At 34.7% G+C, this 22,376-nt stretch overlaps 2 protein-coding genes across 3 annotated transcripts in view; one reads left to right on the forward strand and one right to left on the reverse strand.

Annotated features, from left to right (window-relative positions):
- Window positions 1-3,496, reverse strand: part of LOC102803437 (uncharacterized) — a 75,229-nt gene extending 71,733 nt beyond the window's left edge. Inside the window, exons 1-2 of the mRNA XM_085500454.1 lie at window positions 3,456-3,496; window positions 1,740-1,897 (exon numbers count right to left, since the gene is read on the reverse strand). Coding sequence (XP_085356580.1) covers window positions 1,740-1,769 — 30 coding nt within the window. The 5' untranslated portion in view covers window positions 1,770-1,897; window positions 3,456-3,496. The remainder of the gene's footprint in view (window positions 1-1,739; window positions 1,898-3,455) is intronic.
- Window positions 2,791-22,194, forward strand: LOC100366650 (mitochondrial inner membrane m-AAA protease component paraplegin-like). 2 transcript variants are annotated; one of them, XM_078007407.2, is made up of 17 exons: window positions 2,791-2,814; window positions 5,890-5,974; window positions 7,606-7,698; window positions 8,295-8,446; window positions 8,833-8,943; window positions 10,261-10,368; window positions 11,082-11,214; window positions 11,734-11,882; window positions 14,216-14,345; window positions 15,394-15,502; window positions 16,818-16,944; window positions 17,547-17,709; window positions 19,367-19,677; window positions 19,901-19,973; window positions 20,254-20,414; window positions 20,567-20,644; window positions 21,914-22,194. In XM_078007407.2, exons 1-17 carry the CDS (start codon window positions 2,806-2,808, stop codon window positions 22,082-22,084), a joined length of 2,163 nt encoding a protein of 720 aa, XP_077863533.1. In that variant the 5' UTR covers window positions 2,791-2,805; the 3' UTR covers window positions 22,085-22,194. The 2 variants fall into 2 exon arrangements, with proteins under 2 accessions (XP_077863533.1, XP_085356582.1); XM_085500456.1 differs by lacking the exon at window positions 2,791-2,814 and adding an exon at window positions 3,716-4,069.
- The last annotated feature ends 182 nt before the right edge of the window (window positions 22,195-22,376 follow it).

The following is a 22,376-nucleotide window of genomic DNA, read 5'->3' on the forward strand; positions in this document are numbered from 1 at the left end:
ACATGCATAAATGTCGGATGAGATGCAAATCATAGGTGTGTTTGTTAATTAAGTTGAACTGTCTAGTTAGACATCAAAATGTTTTCTATAATTATTATTCCATTCGCTGTATTATTTCTGTGCAGCAATAGCTTAGATGTTTAGTTTAGATTATTCTTTTTTTCTTTTATATCATACATTGTATTTGACCTATGACCTATGATGCTGAGGATAGCTAATTTAAGGTTGACTTTGACGTAGATTGATTGTGAAAAAGAAGCAGACAAAACTGATTGAAGTATTTAACTGTTCAGACGTCATAGTCAGAATCAAACTTGTTTTAAAATGACTACAGTATTTGCTCTATTAGAGATGCATCTGTGAACAAACTATAACGTTTTGTAGTCTGGAAATATTTTGAATGTATTTTCCTCAAAGAAAATATGCCCAACTGGTCAAATGTTATTAAAAAAATATAAAAAAATACATAAAAATAGGCAGAATATTCCCGTATTATTGCTATTTGAATTTGAAAACGTGTGCCCTCTAAACTCTGAAGGCCTATAACGGAGTTTTGTATTTTTGTGAATGATTTACATGTAGACGTAGATTATCTGTAGAGCTCAATCACATGCTAAACACAAGACAAGACAGTTTTGTTATTTCTAAACAATCCTACTTGTATAAAAACTTTAGTTTTGGTTTAGAAAATGATGTAAATTAATTTACAAGTCTGTACAAAAATTAAAATTCACTTCATGCCATTTTTAAATGAAAAAGCATGGGAGAAAGGTTTAACATAAGCTATAACATATGTATTCAAAAATGTGTAAGATAATCTAAAAAATACTGAGCAGCATGTTTTCAATAAAAAATATGTTATTAAATGCGATTACTCAATTTCAGGAAAACAGGTATCACTATTTGAATACCATGGGTCAAATATCAGGCAATTTGAATTATTAAAATCATTTCCTAAAACATGGTATTCTTAATAATATTTATCATGTTGTTTAATCCCAGTGAGAATTTTAATTATCTATTTCAAAATATAATACTTTAATCCAGGATTAACTTGCTTCTTTGCTCTAGTCAACATGTCTATATTTCATGTTTGATTTCCACTCACACAGATTCGGAGAAACCCAAATCTATGTTTCCTGTTGACATCATTAAATGTTCGGATTGAAAAAAACAACAGACAAAGCTGAAAATCAATAAGAGCACAAATCCAATGTAAAATGTCAAATTTTGCCTTCTGACCTTCTATGACGTTATCTGCACTCTTATTTGTAATTGCAAAAATTCACTTTAATGCTAGACATTTATATCTGAGGTCATATAAATTATGACTTTCGTACAGTAAAATAAACAAAAATGATTCACAATTCCTCGCTATTTCAATAATTATTGTCTAACATACATGTAGATGTCAATTCATTAATGGAATATTCATCATGTAGGTTTCCCGATGTCATCTTGTTGAACATATTCAAAATAATACAAATGAATCTCCAATTACATGTCAGACCAGTTTCTATAGAACTTAATTTTAAAAGCATTATTCCAAGCCTATTTTTAAAATCCAGAATAAGATACCAATTCATTGCAACAAAACATGTACTTTTATCATGACATATTGTTGATTTACTGAATGTATTTCAGTGAATTTAAAAATAAAAATAAATTGGTATGCATCCTTGGGAAGCTTCGGTATACCTTTAGCAGTGATTATTCAATCATTTATTTTGACAACTTACCTTTTTATGAGAAAGGCTCTTTTCTGCCATAGCTTGAACACAATCATGTAGCAAATGTGATTGTCCTTAAAACACGGCAATAGAGAATAAAATTCCATAGAACTTGAGTTATCGCTAGGGCTTCTTGTAATTTAAATGAAAGTAGCTCCACATAATTCCTATAAATTAAAATTAATATTGATAACAATGAAATACATTGATTCCATATATCTTCAACGGCCAAGAGAAAACTATAGTGCATGATATTTGTAAATCTGAGCCAGATAATCTGGCAAAAGATTAGAAAGTAAAGCAACAAAATAGGAAAAATAAAATTCAGTTGTTTTCTTTTGTTACTAACATGTGGAGCCTGTGGGAAGATTAATAATGCAAAACACAGGGTACTGGTGTTCTGAATATGAGAAAAATAAATGCAGCCAGTTAAATAGTAAAATATCCAATTAATACTGTAACTCTGAGCTAAATAAACACATTTTCGCAGCTCCTCGATTGTGATACAGTTCAGCCCTTTCTGTCCTAAATATAGGACAAAGCCAGTGATCCATTGTATTCTAGGAACTACAACACCATAATGTATGCACTCGCTGCAATGTTGTAGTAAATAAACTAGAAAAATATAACAAAGTGATAATGCTTTGAGTATGTATACGTATAATGGTTATTACACTCATGTGAATACGAAAGTCTGTTCACAGGAAGTATTAAAAAAAAAAAAGACTAAATAAATAGCACAAAGAATCTTCAAATATATTAACATATTTAATCCATTGTTATTAAAGTGTAAAAAAAAAAGAACCATGACTGGCACAAAAATATTCTTTCTAGCACTGATCGTTTCAGAGCATTGAATATGATATTGACAACATTTGAATTGCAACATGCGCTCATCCAAACCAAATACAAAGGCCAAAAATATGCGCATGAATGTAAACAAAAAAAACAATAATTAAATTAGGATTTCGGCAAATTTAAAACATACACATGCACAAAATAAATTGCGTGATGTAATTTTTAGCAGGGTGTGGTGCAGGTAATATTATAGTGACTAATATGGTAATACTAGAAAATGTCCATGGTGAGTAATACTGTCTTTGTTGCCACAGAATAGTAATTGTATCATTCAACCTGTTGCTCATGTTTAATGTACCACTCAAATACGCATAATTCATATGTTTTTGTGTTAAATGACTCTTATTTCAGAATGTATGGGTCACATGCAACACTACGGTGTATAATATATATATCTGTGCTAAACGAGAATCTGTAAAAATGCCGATTATGAGAGTTTTCACAGTGAAACATTCACACTGGAACAGTGAATTTATTAATGTCAGAAATGTTTTTACAACTACCTTATATATATTGAATTAGTTAATCCTGGAATATGTTGATCAAATCACAACACCGACAGAAACCGTGGAATAGGAATATAATGACCCAAATATAATTATTCTGCATACGTCCGAAGAGACTCCAGCCGCTATGATAACAATAACATCCCACTACTAGATACGATTACAAGCGGCTTAACTATTTTCTGTCAAATTATAGTATTATAGTACATGGACTTGGCTGGCGAATTGCAAACGATCGCGTACGACTGAAGTTTGCACACTTCTGACATAAGTAGAAATACTCAACGACTGTGTAAAATTCCTCATATTGTGCCGAGAGTGTCCAAAAACATCAAAATCTACAAATAAAGCAAGTACCTACCGTAATCAGACATGGCGCCTTTGACTTTACGCGGCAAAAAGCCTTTGTGTTATTGGCTTTTTCACAGTCATGTGACCTATTTAACTGAATGTTTCGTAACGACCGTGTTCATTGGTTACTTATTTTTCTTCCATCTGTCTATTTATGCTGACTTTTTATGATGAGACCTGTTGTCGGGACATTTAACCTTCAAATAGTACACAATGAAGTTAGGTTATTTTACTCAGTAATGAACTGATTCTCTGATTTGACGCTTTCATCATTTTTCCCATGGTTCAATTTCCAAAATGGCGGCCTCCTTGGCCAGAAAGTCGTGCAAATTTTGCTGAGTGATATTGAGGAATTTCTTCCTGCTTATGTGGATTCCTTGCAGTATTTTTTAAAAGCGACATAATAACATGTATCAGCAGATTCTTTGTAATCGGTTACGTGGCCAGCTGCCTGGCCTGATTCGAACTAAATCCATTAATTTGGCGATACTCAGTAAAGCGTATGCAATTTCTGCTACCGACTTTTGTAAACAGTGTTTATGTAATCGTGTTCTGTTTCATAATCGTCAACAAAGCAATCAACAGAAATCATGTCGAAGAAAATTCACAGCAGCCTTTCCATTGGTAATTACTACCAGTTTACTTTATTCACTAATTCTGTTTATTTGTTTGTTTGTTCGACGCTTGGTCTATGTAACATAAAGATTAATATTAATAAGACTTTTATCAAATATCGGGATATTGTTGGAAAATCCTTGTGTACACGATACCGAAAATATTGATAAAGTCGTATTTATTTTTATGTAACAAGCGACTACGAACTGACACTTGACAGAGACAACTTACCACCAGTCATACAAACACACAGCAAATCAACAATATTTTTTTTCCAATTCAAGAATTGTTGTTTTCAGTTTTTTATTTTAGATTATAAAATACCATATACAAAATGTATATAAAATATGTTTTTTCGTCACCAGAGCGATTTACGTCCCAAATGTTAGTGCTCACTAACTGCTGGACTGAATTAGTGATATTTTCAAAAATTGGGTGAAAATCGTTAAGTTTTTGGTTTTAGCGATTTTTTTCACTCAGATAGAATGACCCTATACAAGGGTAAAGTAATATTAAAATGCAATATGAAAACTAAAAGTCAATCCGTCACATGAATGGAAATGTAGAAAATCAGGACACATGACACTATTATGGGAAATGATCAGTGAGAGGCCATCAGATAGAGGCATAGCCCCTAAAGATGGTGACGATTTTGACATTTTGCCCAGGGCCCTCGATAAGTTGTCATCTTGTGCTGTAAACTTGAGGTTCCATTGACAAAACTGGGTTTCAATAGATTGCACCCTTCTGGAGACCTGGACATAACACTGCAAACATCTTTTTCATTTGCAATTGATTTAATATATAACTATGATATATAGCATATATGGTATGCTTTCAGTGTCCACATTTTGTCCACAATTATCCGCAGTTACAGCTTATGCTTTAAAATTGTGCTATCGACACAAAAAAACCCATTCTCTTCATTCTTATAAATATTTGTAAACTTCGCAATTTCAACGGAAACAAGAGGTTTCTGTTTGCCAATGGAATAACATTGGAACATTTACAATTAACATTGTTACACTCTGCACTTATTGATTGGCTGTTTGGATTCAACTGTCCGCCAAAGAAATGTATAAATATTTATAAACAATGAAGGTAATCAGTTTGTTGTATCAATAGTAATATCATGACCTGAACCTAAAAGTGTTTTTAATTCCATGGTGTGGTAATACGGTATTGGTAATAAGTTCACCCTGAACTGTTTATTGTTAATAATCAATGTTTGTCAGAAAAGTTTTCATGACATATGTTCATTGTTGTGGAAGTCAATAATTACTTTGCTGATTTACATTTAGCAAAAACTGGTAAAATATTTGAAAATTTATTTTTGTTGTAAATGATTATGTTGATCAGGTCAGATAAAAAAGTGTAGAGAGATTCTTTTGTACCCCCACTCCGAGCTCTAACTCTAACCCCCACTCCATCTTTCCAATTTAATTGTATATGCTCATTGCTGCCATATACAAATATATTGGGGAGTGCCCAAAGGTATGTTAAGGTTAGGGTGGGGTTACCAAAGAACTCTTTCCATCTAAGTATCATGCGTGTTACTACAAAGTGATTAACACCAACAAAGTTGCAGAGAAAGGATGGTATCTCTGAATTTGGATTTTCTCTCTTTGTGGTGTTAATATCTTGACCCCAGGTCAAACATAATACTGGAGTCAGAAGAAACGGTTTGCTGTGTACATTAATTCATGATATTGATTTCTTTCCCTTTAAAGAGAAAATACTGTGAATTTCTCAATCGATGTCATACAAATTTAAGGTATATACTAAACACATATTGTCTTGTATTCTCATCATTTCTAGTTTTTTTGTAGAATTTTGTGCAAGAGACACGTGCATGCAGAAGAATGTTCTTCCGGTCAGGTTTCAGGAGTGTTGAAGATGTAATGAAACTTATCAGTAAGTGTGATTTCATTTTTCCATGCAAACTGTCATTTTCACCCTTGCCTAAATTTACTCAACTAATAATAATAATACTGGTTATCTATATTATATTATTTATGGAGCTTCTCTTTAAACCTCTAAGAAAATAATAGCCTTAGAAAGAAAAAACTATTTCCTGCTCTAATGAATAACTTACCGATACTATAGCCAGTGATGAGATTTAAAACCATGCATCTTTTGTGACAATGAGTTTCATTTCTTTCTGACGAGCTGGTCAACAAGTATACCATGAACACTGGTCATTCTTGCCAGAGTTAATGATATATGAATAAAATTGTTAGTATACAACTGATCAGGTGAGTGACGATACTAGTAGTGACACTCAAAGAGATTGTTAGTTAGAACTGGTCAGGTCAGTGTGGATAGTAACCCTCAAAATAGTTGTTAGTTAGGACTGGTGAGGTGAGTGTGGATGGTAACTCTCAAAATAGTTGCTAGTTAGGACTGGTCAGGTGAGTGTGGATGATAACTCTCAAAATAGTTGTTAGTTAGGACTGGTCAAGTGAGTGTGGATGATAACTCTCAAAATAGTTGTTAGTTAGAACTGGTCAGGTAAGTGTGTATAGTAACACTCCCAAGCATGTCTTATTTAGGCTGGCCTAAAAATTTAGGTTTCAGTTTACACATGAATGGCCCAGCCCTATTTCCCAATGTGAAACCACCTACCGGAGTACGAACTGTCTTAGGGGTTTTTCTCAAAAAAAACTGCAAGAGTGAGCACTGCAATTTAGCGGCGCCACTGAGTGGGGGGAGATAGGGTTCTCCCTACCACAGTGTGAAATTTTTGATAATTCTAAGTTAAAATGGAGCATTCTATGGCTTCCTTGGGGCAAAAATTACTATCAGACAGGTCACAGTTGAAGACAGTGGCCACATGTGATCCCTCGTCATTCAGAATTTTATTGTTGCCAGAGGATCTGCTCCCCAGGGTAAGGGGTGCATGGCCATGGCATGATGGCGCTGCGCCCCTGTTTCCTGCTGTCTGACTGGTGTGATACTGTAAACTCATTTCAGTTGACTGAGCCTCTTTATTTTCACCTAATTTTAATACCTAGAATACCATGACTTAAAAATTGATGTTGTGAGAATTAAACAAAGTCATAGATTAATGTATCAAAAAAGACATTGCATAGCACACCAGTGTATAGATATCAAAGGTGAGATATCACACCAGTGTATAGATATCAAAGGTGAGATAGCACACCAGTGTATAGATATCAAAGGTGAGATATCCCTGAAAACACAGTGAATTTAGTCACTATAGAAGTAATCTTGTGCATGTTGATTATTTGGAATTGATACGTGTAGATTGAACAACTGGTATCCTTGTGCTAACATGCTATGAATTTTTGGGTTTTCTCCTACTATTAAAATGTCATTATACAATAATTAATACATATTTAATTAATTCTTGCTCTCACAGATACAGATAATCACAATTTTCTTAAATGCAGTCCAGTGTTGTGACCATCCTGTGTTCTTATTAATTATTAGCTACGTGTACATACTCAACAACCAAGGATGTAATAGTTATCATTTCATGACTTGGACTATGTCATATCAATGACTTGTTTTTCTTATTTCAGGTGGTATCCAGAACTTCAGTACATCATCGCCATCGATGCAGAATCAGAGACGGGAGAATGAGAGAGAGGACCCCAAAGAGGAGGAAGAAGAAGGTAATGAATTTTGTAAAATATGCCAAAGAGGGCGCCATTGAAATGGAGCAACACCAAGAAGCAGGCTTTCACCACATGTAGTCTTTTTATACATAGAACTACAACTTTGGAATTATTTAAAATTATTTATTATCATGCCAAAATTTATTTATTTATTTATTTATTTATTTATTTATTTATTTATTTATTTATTTATTTATTTATTTATTTATAAATTTATTTATTTATTTATTTATTTATTTATTTACAATAGTGTAAGCAGTATGATACAATAAGATGCATGTCCATTATCATGAGATGTATTCCTATGTTTTTACATAGATTTTTCTCACCAAAAAATGTCTATTAATTTTGGACTATTCAGACAACAATTTTGAAAAAATCAGAAAAAAACTATTTTGGTTTATTTTGTGAAAGGTGACTAAAATTGCGTTTAGAGGGTTAAATAATGTTATTTGTTTGAAGATTGAATCCAAGATGGCTAACTTGTCAACCAATCACTGTCCATGTGCAAGTGTACAAAATGTAAACAAGTACATGAACCATGTGTGGTTGTAATTATTTTAGTGTACTGAGAGAGTTTTTTTGTTTTTCAGATCCTGCAAAACGAGGAAATGAAGGCGATAATGTTAGAGTATTGTTTTTATTAATGCTGTTTCTGTTCATTCTAAATATTGTCAGTGGATCCGATGAAGCAGAGAATATATCATGGCAAACATTTGTCAATGAAATGTTGGCTAAAGGGGAGGTTTGTGTTGTTTATCATTATAGTGGTATTTAAGGGATTCAACAATTATACCTTATATTGAATTACACTCTTATAGAAATGTATTACAAATTCCCCCAGACTTGCACACACCTTCTATACAAAGTTACCCTTGTGACCATTAAGGTAAACTAGTAACACTAGATTTGATTAGAAGCATCTGTAAAATATATGCCACATCAGAGTAGACAGAGCCTTAGACATTTGACATAAAATAAAATGACATCATTTTTTATTGCCAGAGAGGGCGCACTTTAGTACATACTCGCTGAAAAGGTTCCGCCAAAGTATAGTGGTGATCAAATAAACAGACCATGGCTGTCAAGATGTTATACAGTGGTAAAGATAGATGCTATTTCTTTTCATAGGTATCCCATGTATCAATCACTCATTACAAGACAGAGAATGGTAGTCCTAGTGTCAACTCTGACATAGTCAATGTCTATTTACATAGAGGTGCTATGGTGTTTGGTAAAGAGGTATGTACAATGTCAAAAGTTTGAAACATGCATAGCTCTGTGTGATGACAGAGGAGGTCATACTGCATATTGTTTAGATGCTACGACAAGAATGTCTTTATAGAATGATTGTATAATAGTGTACCTGGCTATTGTTTTTCTTAGACGTTATGACAAGGAGGTCATTATAGAATGATTGTATAATAGTGTACCTGGCTATTGTTTTTCTTAGACGTTATGACAAGGAGGTCATTATAGAATGATTGTATAATAGTGTACCTGGCTATTGTTTTTCTTAGACGTTATGACAAGGAGGTCATTATAGAATGATTGTATAATAGTGTACCTGGCTATTGTTTTTCTTAGACGTTATGACAAGGAGGTCATTATAGAATGATTGTATAATAGTGTACCTGGCTATTGTTTTTCTTAGACGTTATGACAAGGAGGTCATTATAGAATGATTGTATAATAGTGTACCTGGCTATTGTTTTTCTTAGACGTTATGACAAGGAGGTCATTATAGAATGATTGTATAATAGTGTACCTGGCTATTGTTTTTCTTAGACGTTATGACAAGGAGGTCATTATAGAATGATTGTATAATAGTGTACCTGGCTATTGTTTTTCTTAGACGTTATGACAAGGAGGTCATTATAGAATGATTGTATAATAGTGTACCTGGCTATTGTTTTTCTTAGACGTTATGACAAGGAGGTCATTATAGAATGATTGTATAATAGTGTACCTGGCTATTGTTTTTCTTAGACGTTATGACAAGGAGGTCATTATAGAATGATTGTATAATAGTGTACCTGGCTATTGTTTTTCTTAGACGTTATGACAAGGAGGTCATTATAGAATGATTGTATAATAGTGTACCTGGCTATTGTTTTTCTTAGACGTTATGACAAGGAGGTCATTATAGAATGATTGTATAATAGTGTACCTGGCTATTGTTTTTCTTAGACGTTATGACAAGGAGGTCATTATAGAATGATTGTATAATAGTGTACCTGGCTATTGTTTTTCTTAGACGTTATGACAAGGAGGTCATTATAGAATGATTGTATAATAGTGTACCTGGCTATTGTTTTTCTTAGACGTTATGACAAGGAGGTCATTATTGAATGAAAGTATAATAGTCCATTGGTTTTTTTTTAGACGCTACGACGAAGAGGTCATTATAAAATCATTGTATAATAGTCCACAATTTTTTTAGATGCTACGACAAGGAGGTCATTATAGAATGATTGTATAATAGTCCACAATTTTTTTAGATGCTACGACAAGGAGGTCATTATAGAATGATTGTATAATAGTCCACAATTTTTTTAGATGCTACGACAAGGAGGTCATTATAGAATGAGAGTGGGTAATATTGAGAAATTTGAAGAAAAGTTGAGAAGAGCTGAAGATGAACTTGGCATTGATCACAGTGACCGGGTGAGATTTTATCAACATGCTTCTGTGTGTTAGCAAAATATACCTTCCTACCTGTATACATGTGTGATAATTATTACAAGGATACTGCAAAATATGCACAAATACAGACAGTAAGAGTATTGAACTACGTGTAATGAAGGTCAAGGCGACTGTGTACTGTCTCAGTACATACATTTTGGTATCTTTGTGTCACTAATGTAAAATGTGTATTAGAAGCCGCAGCTTCTATTAAAATGCTACAATGTAATAGAGGGGATATACAATAGTTTCTATTAGAGCATTTTGGAATTTGGGGTTGTCAATTGTTTTTTTTTCAAAAAGAATGGGTGCGATTTCTAATACAGATTTAATGGTAATCGTCTTTTAACCCAACTGTTTGGTGTATGATGCCCAGAACTGACATACGGCAGAAATTAGTTGCAATTTCTCACTATGGACTTCATTATCAAGCAAGTCTATCTTGGAAATATCACATAATCGCTCCATATTTGGAATTTGCTTTTCCTAAAAAAGTGCATTGCAGATACCCCATGCGATACTACAAAATTACAATGTACCTTACAGAAACGGAAGTTAAATAATGCCAAGTATAACTGATGTGCACATCAGTAGAAAAAATCACAGATATAAAAGTAAATCTGCCAAGTACTAGATCAGATAATAAAGGCCTGTTTATTTTTGTTTACAATTCATATGATTATGTTATCTTACAGATTCAGGTACAGCATCGTCATCAGAGTGAAGGATGGAGTAGTATTATCATTACACTCGTTGTCATAGGTTTTCTGATCTATATGGTTAGTTCTGCGTTCAAAGGAAGTGGTCTTAATACGTTCTCACAGTTCAGTAAGTATCTAGATTTGAACCACCGTGAATAAAAGTAATTACCACACATGGTACTGCAATACCCATGTTTTTTCTTCTATTGTTCTAGGTAGGATAATATAGATCGTTGACCTGGAAAACATAATTAATCTCTGTTTGGATAAAATCCAAGTGCAGGGACTTATAATTTCACCTCTTTGTGTCTGTGCGTCCAAACCTGGATTGCAGACAATTCTTTATGGATCTCATTCCAACCTCACACATACATCTTAGGGATACCTATGTACGTGAATTTTGTTGTGATCGAATTGGCCATTTTTCATGTTGAACATTCATAGAAATCAAGCATTTCTGTCATTTTGAAACCAGGTCTTGCCAAGTATGAACAGATTTTGTACTAACTTAGTACACACATTGGTCATTATGAGACCTTGATGCACATCATTATGCAGATTGGATTCAAAATGGCTGACTGGTTGCAACATAAAATTATTTTTTTTTTAACAAAAACATAAAAATACTACTTGTTTGCATATACAGCCAAGGCCAGGTTTACGCTGGTTGAAGAAGGTGGCAACAGAGGTGTTAGTTTTAAAGATGTTGCTGGATTGAAAGAAGCCAAAATAGAACTTATGGAGTTTGTAGACTATCTGAAGCATCCACAGAAATTCCAAGAACTTGGAGCACAGGTTAGAAATGTGGTTTACATTATACGTGTCTTTCCAATGTCTCTTTCTTGCAGTTTTACCTTACCTGTAATAGTAATAGAAATTTCAATGTATAGTGGTTACCATCTTAGTCATTGTTAACAATTGTGTCTGCAAACACTTAAAGGGGCACCTTCCAGTTAAGCCTCACAACAAATTTACTTTCTGGATTAAAATAACAATGGATAACAAAAGATTGATTAACATTGTAAACAACATAAACAATAATGTCCCATGATTCTTTGGTGCAATCCATGGGATTGAGTGGTTCCCCTTTAAAGTGCCTGTGCAATGCCCACCCTCAAGTTTCCCATTTTAGATCTGTGTCCCACTGTGAAATGGGCAGTTATTGATTTTTTTGCTGAAAATGATTACTCGTATCCAAGTAAATTTGGGATATTTCTCGTGTTGTAGCCACGCCCACCTATCCTGAAACGGTCGACTGTTTCCGGATTTCCGACTTACGCCGAAAGTTCGCCACCAAATGACAAAAATGTGAGAGGAAGTCATACCCCCGAGCCGTAATAACACTGGTCATTCAGTATACCGGTAGTTTTAAACGATATACATTTTTTCAGTCGGCGTTTTTTCTTTTTTTTTTTGTCTATTTTATTTTTTTGAGAGAGAGTTTTTAGTTGTTGTGTTGTGTTGTGGGCAGTTGCAGTGAAACGTATAGTCATAGTGTATGTATTCACACGTTTCTAATCGATCCGAAGGTGCGACTTCAGTGGACGAAAGCCATTTAACATAAACCTGGCGCAACACTTTTGAAAGAAATAGATTCCGGACCAGCCCATGATCACTGAGGCGGATTTTAGAAGTGTTTCAAATGAGTTGACTTTTTTTGCGATCGTGATTATCGTTTAGTTCCTGTTAGGTAAAAGGTAGCAAAAATTTTGACAGTGACACGAAAACGAAGCGTCGGACAAACAGGAAATTACACAGCCCTTGCATACTTCTAATTGTTTTCATTTTCGAAGGCTAAAAGTTTCTGAATTGTTTGGTGATTGGTGTTGAATGTCAAATTCACACCTCTGTTCTTTTTTTACCTCCATGCTTGCAGCTTGATCTGCGTAATAATTTATGAAATAAGAATTCGGGCTTGGTCGATGTGTTTCAACCAAATGAAGTTTTAATATGATGTTATAATTTTGACAATCACGGCATGGATCACGCGAACTCGAATCCACTCTGAATTTATCTGTATGTGTGTCGATCTCGATTATTTTTGTTATCCAATTAAACGCCGCTTTTAACGCACTTGCCCTCGTCGTGACCCGACGCATTCACCTATTTCAACAAAAAGTCAATTTATTTCCACGCGGCTGTAACTGTGATTTGTCGTTTTTTTAATTATTTTATAGTGATCATTGTAGTCTAATGTTTAGAATGTCAGAATATGTTCTCTTTTATTTTAATTTTGAAAGTTTTACTCAGACGATCGATGAAATAAAACAGTGTAGTGACGTGCCTAGTAACCTGCTAAATAACGAGATAATTCCGACGTCAAATTCTATTTAGTTCAGCGACAGTGTACAAATGTGCGCCGGTGTCTGTGACGATCACGGTGACCAGCTACACCAGAACGGACATATTTCGCATCTAACTCAACCCCATGCAACAAAAATTGATACTATGTGTTCATTATGGTCCATTCTTCCTCGACGAACAAGTACATAAGTGACAATTTAGTCAAAGACGAGAAAACTGCACAAGAAATTTGCCTTATTTACACGTATCAGCAATGCAAGCTGCCATGCGACTTCCCCTTCTGACGTCACAAGGGGAATTTCTGTATGCAAATGAGAAGCTAATGAGGAGCCTTGTTTAAAAATACACAAAAATAAAGTTGCCGTAGACTGAGTTTAAAACACTTAAAAATTAATAATATTTATGTATCAAATGATAATTTTAGGCGTGAAAATAGCAGCCATTTCACAGGCACTTTAAGTAATTATGTCCAGTATTTATGAACCAGTACAAAATTCCTGAGTGTTATACACTTGTACTTTGAAGTACATGTACTGTTATTGTCATTTTTAGCTCCTGTTGACCATGAAAGAGAGCTTATGTTGTCGTTCTGTCTGCAACAAATTTGTTAACCAAATATTGCAAGAATCATGATCAGAGGATTAGCAGTTATATTCTACAATTACAAGATCTGATTAGTTTTGTGTATTAATTAATTAATTACAAAAATTTGCATATGAATAGAATTCTCATTTCCTTGCTATAATTGGTGCATATACTATCAGTTATATACTGTGGATTAATGGCCTCTCTGCATTTTCTGATGAACTGTTATATTTTGTCAGGTCCCTAGAGGTGCTTTAATGCTTGGACCACCTGGCTGTGGAAAGACGTTATTGGGTAAAGCTGTAGCAACTGAAGCCAATGTACCATTTCTAGCGATGGCTGGTTCGGAATTTGTTGAAATGATTGGAGGTGAGATGGTATTCACAACTAAGACATGCTGCATGTATCAATATTACAATGTTTTTAAAAAGATGAAGGGCTTATAGATTGAGTTCTGTGCATGTGTCTATCAATGCATTCATTCACACCCCGGATTCACACGTATATCGCAGTCATGCCAAGTTCACTTTCAGTCAGTACACAAACATAATATGCTTTGCCACACATTGCATTCATTTCTTGATTTGATTAAGATGGCTAATGATGGTTATTTTTATTGTAAAAATACACCAAACTCCAGCATTTCTTTCATGTTTGATATCTTGAACATGCTTGAATTTCTAAAAACTTGATGAATACATAGAACATCTTCAGTCTGTGGCACATTATTTTGTTTCATGAATCTAGAACTAGAACAGAAATCATTTTCTGGAGCTATATGAATATTTCTGACATGCCTGGACCAATTACATACAAACTGTACATACACATAAAACATTGTCAGAAACATTTGAATATGCAAATTTGTGATTAATCCAAGCATTTCAGTAATTTCAGAACTGTATCCGAGGTGTGTCTCTGCAGATATCTTTCAAACTACATTTGTTGAACATCTCATTTCCTGATAGATACTGTGTTATGATAATGACTTTTAGTCAATTAGTCTCGTGCTCAATTTGATAGTGTTAAATTAGTCTCAACTAAAAACATAGTTAAACTTCACATGGGTTGCCCTGTATATATAAGGGTGGACAGATCCTAACATAGATGGGGTAGATCACAGCATAAGATTGGAAGATGGCTAAATAGGGTAGAGAAGATCACAGCATATGGTCGGAAGATCACTGCATAGGGTGGGGAAGGTCGTCTATGCATACAGATTAACCATATATATAAGTTTGACAGTGATCACCTAATTTAGAATGTAGAAAAAACTATGCTTCATTATGAGCAAGCAAATAAAACCCTTTTCATGTCTGTTGCAAATTGGATATATACTTGTACATTTGTGATCAATAGAATGATTGGATGAGTATGAAAACAAAGTTTTACAATTCTACATATGTTGTGTGTGCAGGTCTTGGAGCAGCGAGAGTCAGAGATTTATTTAAAGAAGCCAGGAAAAGAGCTCCATGTATTGTGTATATTGATGAAATTGATGCTATTGGAAGGAAAAGATCCGAACAGTAAGTCACAACATAATCAATTCTATTGAAAAGCAGGGTACTATAGACATTGTGGTTGCATCATTGAATGAGTTTTAAATTTTGTAATGTCACTCAAAAGTTTTAACCTTGTTAGTCATACATATAAAATAGAATATAGTCAGTTATTGGGATGATGTGAATATACTTATTTGGCCACTTCAAAATTATTCAAGCATTTCTGCCATTGCGGTACTAGATCTTTGTCATGTATGGATGGATTTTGTTCAAACATGGTACATACATTGGACATTATGGGACCTTAATGCACGTCAATCAGTTTTTCAGATCAAATTCAAAATGCCCTACTGGTGACGATTTAGCCTCTGACATTCTTTGATCAAACATTTTCAAACTTTAGATATACATCACACATCATGTCATCACACATTGCACATATGAAAATTTATTCAATTCAATTCAAGATACTTGAATGGCAGCCATTTTGATGCTAAAAATTCATCAAAATCACCCTGATGCACATCTCTTATTTGGCTCAGATTCAAAATGGCCGACTGATGGCCATTTTATTTTTACGAATGCAGTTTCGATGCTATATCTCAGAGATGTCCTGACTGATCATGTTCAAACTTTACAGTAGATCATACATCATGTTAAACACGTGTATATTTATTCATTTGGTTACCTGATTCAAAAATTCGTTCCAGATATATGGATCTTGGTCATACATAGACAGATTTTGTTCAAACTTTGTATATACATTATATTGAACTTTATGGAACCATAATGCATGTCACTTTGTTTCTTAGATCAGACCTAAAATTACCAACTGGTGGCCATTTTGTTTTAGTGAATGCAGTTTTTGAACCATATCTCTGACTGTTCATCTTCAAACTTCTTTAACTTGAGAACTCACAGTGACTACATAATAAATTACTTGTTTTATTTAGCCAATGGGAACTTATGTTCATAAAATGCTTAAAAACATTTTTGCAGAAGAAATGACACTGTTCAAAAAATACTGCATTCAGATGACGACATGTCTACTCTGCATGATTCATTGTATGAGTACATCGTCAAATCCACCATTTTTGTTCTTCCCAGCTTGTACCTACTAGTATTCATGTTAAAATAAAAAAAATGCTTTCCAAATATTCATCCATAACACATTGCTTGACAGGTAATTGTTAGGCATTTAAATGTAAATTTTTGTGGATTGGTCAAAATTTTGGTTGTATGCTGATGAGATTATCAAACAGAATATGACGCCTATGATAACACGACAAATGATCAGTTTTGATGTACGATCTTATGCACACATCCATTTTTATTTCAGATCATTTGGTGGCAGTGGAGAAGAAGAGCAGACGTTAAATCAGTTACTTGTTGAGATGGACGGTATGGGGACTCATAAAGGCGTTATTATGTTAGCATCTACAAATAGAGCTGATGTATTAGACAAGGTACATATGCTCTCTTGTTGCTAGGTTACCAAAGAGCAATTCAAGACCAGTGTAATTCTAGAACAAAAAATGGTCATCAAAATGTAAAGCCAGTTAGTTATTACAAAAGATTTCTCATCAGTTGACTGATCACTTCATCATTGACTTTAGAATTTAGCCCATACAGATACTGAATAATATCAAAACCCTTCTTTTTGGTTGAGTAACTGAAACTCAAGCGTCTTCTACATGCTAAACAAACATTTGATTTATTTTTTCTAAGACATACTACTGCATGCATATGAATTGAATTGACTCCATGCTGTCAATTATTGTCCACTGGGCTAAGATGGGCGTGTAAGCTCGAATAATCATTTGTGAGCATACCTATCCTTGTTCTCATGTAATAATTGGTATAATGCATTCTTTTCAGCCATTTCTTCAGGGTTCCAAAATATTTAATTGTTGATGAACATTAGGGCCTTTTTAGCATAACAATGAATACAATAGAGGTAATTAGCATGATATATTGTTATGTAAACTAGCCAATATTCTATTTGGGGGGGGGGCACTGAATCTTGATTAACAAATAATATTTAATCGTTTTCTCTTGCATTGCTCAGGCATTATTAAGACCTGGCAGATTTGATAGACACATATTTATTGGAATGCCAACATTGGAAGAAAGAAGGGAAATATTTGAAGAGCATATGAAACCTATAACATTGGAAAAGGATTCCACTCATTACTCTCAAAGACTAGCACAACTCACACCAGGCATGAGTGGTAAGTCAATGTTACTTTCAGTGACTAGCACAGCTCACACCAGGCATGAGTGGTAAGTCAATGTTACTCTCAAAGACTAGCACAACTCACACCAGGCATGAGTGGTAAGTCAATGTTACTTTCAGTGACTAGCACAGCTCACACCAGGCATGAGTGGTAAGTCAATGTTACTCTCAAAGACTAGCACAACTCACACCAGGCATGAGTGGTAAGTCAATGTTACTTTCAGTGACTAGCACAGCTCACACCAGGCATGAGTGGTAAGTCAATGTTTCTTTCAGTGACTAGCACAGCTCACACAAGGCATGAGTGATAAGTCAATGTTACTTTCAGTGACTAGCACAGCTCACACCAGGCATGAGTGGTAAGTCAATGTTACTCTCAAAGACTAGCACAACTCACACCAGGCATGAGTGGTAAGTCAATGTTACTTTCAGTGACTAGCACAGCTCACACCAGGCATGAGTGGTAAGTCAATGTTTCTTTCAGTGACTAGCACAGCTCACACAAGGCATGAGTGATAAGTCAATGTTACTTTCAGTGACTAGCACAGCTCACACCAGGCATGAGTGGTAAGTCAATGTTACTGTCAGTGACTAGCACAGCTCACTGCTGGCATGAGTGGTAAGTCAATGTTACTTTCAGTGACTAGCACAGCTCACACTAGGCATGAGTGGTAAGTCAATGTTACTTTCAGTGACTAGCATAGCTCACAGCAGGCATGAGTGTTAAGTCAATGTTACTTTCAGTGACTAGCACAGCTCACACTAGGCATGAGTGGTAAGTCAATGTTACTCTCAGTGACTAGCACAGCTCACACCAGGCATGAGTGGTAAGTCAGTGTTACTCTCAGAGACTAGCACAGCTCACACCAGGCATGAGTGGTAAGTCAATGTTACTCTCAGTGACTAGCACAGCTCACACTAGGCATGAGTGGTAAGTCAATGTTACTCTCAGTGACTAGCACAGCTCACACCGGGAATGAGTGGTAAGTCAATGTTACTCTCAGAGCCAAGCACAACTCACAGTGGTTATGAGTGGTAAGTCAATGTTACTCTCATAGCCTAGCACAACTCACAGTGGTTATGAGTGGTAAGTCAATGTTACTCTCAGAGCCTAGCACAACTCACAGTGGGTATGAGTGGTAAGTCAATGTTACTCTCAGTGACTAACACAGCTCACAGTGGGTATGAGTGGTAAGTCAATGTTACTCTCAGTGACTAGCACAGCTCACAGTGGGTATGAGTGGTAAGTCAATGTTACTCTCAGTGACTAGCACAGCTCACAGTGGGTATGAGTGGTAAGTCAATGTCACTCTCAGTGACTAGCACAGCTCACACCAGGCATGAGTGGTAAGTCAATGTTACTCTCAGTGACTAGCACAACTCACAGTGGGTATGAGTGGTAAGTCAATGTTACTCTCAGAGCCTAGCACAACTCACAGTGGGTATGAGTGGTAAGTCAATGTTACTCTCAGTGACTAGCACAACTCACAGTGGGTATGAGTGGTAAGTCAATGTTACTCTCAGTGACTAGAACAGCTCACAGCATAGTAAGTAACACTCATAGGACTAATGGTAGTGTAGCTCAACAGTCAATATGCATTATGTTTGTAACATTGACACAGATTCAAAAATCTCACATTTTCTTTCTGCAGGTGCTGATATTGCTAACATCTGTAACGAGGCGGCCTTACATGCGGCAAGAGAAGCACAGAAGCATGTGACTGGCAACGACTTTGAATATGCAGTAGAGAGACTAACTGCAGGGACTGCTAAGAAATCCCATGTGATGTCAAAGCAGGAGAGAGAGGTGGTAGCTTATCATGAATCGGGTCATGCGTTGACTGGCTGGTTGCTGGAACACACAGATGTCCTTATGAAAGTCTCCATAATACCAAGAACTAACAAAGCATTAGGATTTGCACAGTATCTACCATCGGATCAGAAGCTCTATACTACTGAACAGGTAACAAATAAATTATAGCAATGTTCTTCCCGGGGCCCTAAACTCATGCAAATTGCACAGTATCTACCATCGGATCAGAAGCTCTATACTACTGAACAGGTAACAAATAAATTATAGCAATGTTCTTCCCGGGGCCCTAAACTCATGCAAATTGCACAGTATCTGAAGTCAGATCAAAACGTACAGCAATATATACTGGATTTTATCCGTTTCTTTTCTACAGTTATTTGACAGGATGTGTATGGCATTGGGTGGTAGAGCCGCTGAGGCTGTTACATTTAACAAGATTACAACAGGTTTGTAGTCTCCTTGCCTTATATTCACATGATTTCGATATCAGTTTATACAGAATTTACTCTCAATGGAGTCCCATACAACTTACATGAATACTTCTCTCCAGGCCACATGCTATTTAAATGTAACATTCTTTATGTAGTTTTTTAGTCATCAGCAGTAAAATCTGCATATGTCATCGGCTTCAATACCATTATTAACAATGGATTTCCAGCCATTTTTTTTCATAAAAATATTATCAGTGTGGATTCACCATATATACAATGTAATTGTTTTCTGCAGGTGCCCAGGATGATTTGAAAAGAGTGACTCAGATGGCATATGCCCAGATACAAAGTTATGGAATGAGTGAAAAAATAGGACAGATATCATTCCCAGATAAGGATACAAAAGCACTTGGGCAGAAACCGTTCAGTCAGGCTTTATCACAGCTTATAGATGAGGTAAGGCATTATTCTAACAATAAAACTAGTGATTCTATCAAGTGTATCATGCTAGCAATACATTGACAGATGTATCTTGCTGCCATTATTGATAATAGCTCAGAACCAGAAAGCATTTTTTTCCTAATAGTTGTTTACATCTTGATTTGCAGGAGGCGAGGCAGCTAGTAGCTAAAGCTTATCTGCATACTGACAAACTACTGAGAAATAACAGTCAGAAATTAAAATTGGTGAGTTATTAATATTAATTTTTGGTGCTAATAATAGCAATGTGTGAACATCTATGTCATAAATAATAATCATAAATTTTTAAAAAAATTAACTGCACATCACTGTAAAACATGTCTTTTTATTTGAAGAAAAAAAAAATTATATTCTCACATTGAGATTGTGTGCACTTTAGCTAAATTGAGATCTTGTTGATTTAGGCATTAATTTGTCTAATATGGTATGTACCGTAAACACTTTTTTTTCAAGTGCGCAAGTTTAGCTGTATGATATGCTAAGAAATAATGATGTAATTTCCAAGACAAACATTTGGAAACTATGTACAAAAAATATGATAGAATAATTTAAATGCAATCAGATATTAAAAATTACACAACTAAAAGCTTTTGGCTGGCAAAGACTGTTCCACACAAAAAATAATGATAAATAATCATTCTTAGCATTCATGTAGGGTAAGGAAATTGATCCTTCAACAACATGGCGCACTATATTCAAGTTTTCTATTCTCATTTGCTAAGCAAAAGTTGTATACTAGTATGTGTTTTGAAGCATTGTTTTTTTGCCACATGCTTATGTCTGTGTCATGAGTAAAATAAATTGAAGTTTTTGAAAAGTGTTGTGATCACTGGTTGTGGTCACAGGAAAAGTAATTTTCTAATAAATGTGAATTTTTGCAATATGTCCTATTTGTTCCTTAATTAATTCTCTTAATATGAATGATTTCTGTTCTGTATTTCCGGTGCATAAAAAGCGTGAATTAAAAGGATACAATTTTAAAATTGTTTGGGAACACAGGGAATTAAAAAGATTTAATTAGTAATTATTTTTTGAAATTTAACTGGGTACACAAATTAATAAAGACTGAATAAATAGTTTTTTATGGAAGCTATTTCACAAATTGCAACAATCAATATCAAAGTTTTAACACAGTGGAAATGTTTGCATCTCACTTGACAACCAGTTGGCATTGTGTTTTAGTTTATCACTTGAAATTATCATTATCACAACATGCTTTGAAAAAAAAAGTGCTTGTCATGTGACTTTATTATGATTTATGATGCTGGGTCATATACACCAGAATGAGCACTAGCACATAACTGAAATATGATTACATCCACACAATGTCTCCACAGAGGTGCAAATGTACCAAACATTGCATTTTACTGTATGTCAGATCATTAAAATATAACATTTTGACTATTGACACAAATCTATCTTTTACATAAATACATAACTACAATTACATAACAAATATGGTATTTCTTATACAGCTTGCAACCACTCTTTTGAAGAAAGAAGTACTGAACTACAGTGATATTGTTGATTTGCTTGGAGCGCCCCCATATGGTGAGAAGAAGAAATTAGAAGTGCCAGATTGGGACTGGAATGTTGAAGATGATAGCGGGGCAGAAGACAGTCCTGACAAAAAGTCTTCTAAATAAAGACAGCAAGGAACAGAATGTTGAACCTTCTTTTATAATGATATATGTATATGGGTAAATTTACATTGCTTGTGTGTGTGAAAAACAATAAACCAGAGTAAATGGCAAAATTCAAAGAATGTATTATTGAGTAGAAAACAATATATTTTCTTAAAGCTTGGAATTATTAGAGTTGACTTACAATGTGATGCGTAACTTTATAAATTCCATGATGATGTTGTACTGCATGGATGGAATACATACATTTAGTCTCATTCTGCTTAAGCTATTCATTACTATTGTCCCATCCCCA

This window comes from Saccoglossus kowalevskii, chromosome 6 (assembly GCF_978046115.1).
Source record: "Saccoglossus kowalevskii chromosome 6, keSacKowa6.1, whole genome shotgun sequence".
Lineage (NCBI taxonomy): Eukaryota > Metazoa > Hemichordata > Enteropneusta > Harrimaniidae > Saccoglossus > Saccoglossus kowalevskii.

What these genes read in the sequence shown, in the direction of transcription:
- LOC100366650 (XM_085500456.1), top strand. Translation starts at nt 3,854, where the DNA reads ATGTATCAGCAGATTCTTTGTAATCGGTTACGTGGCCAGCTGCCTGGC. An exon ending in AGATGTAATGAAACTTATCA is followed by an intron (nt 5,975 to 7,605) that starts GTAAGTGTGATT and finishes TTCTTATTTCAG; the next exon opens with GTGGTATCCAGAACTTCAGT. An exon ending in GGAAGGAAAAGATCCGAACA is followed by an intron (nt 15,503 to 16,817) that starts GTAAGTCACAAC and finishes TTTTTATTTCAG; the next exon opens with ATCATTTGGTGGCAGTGGAG.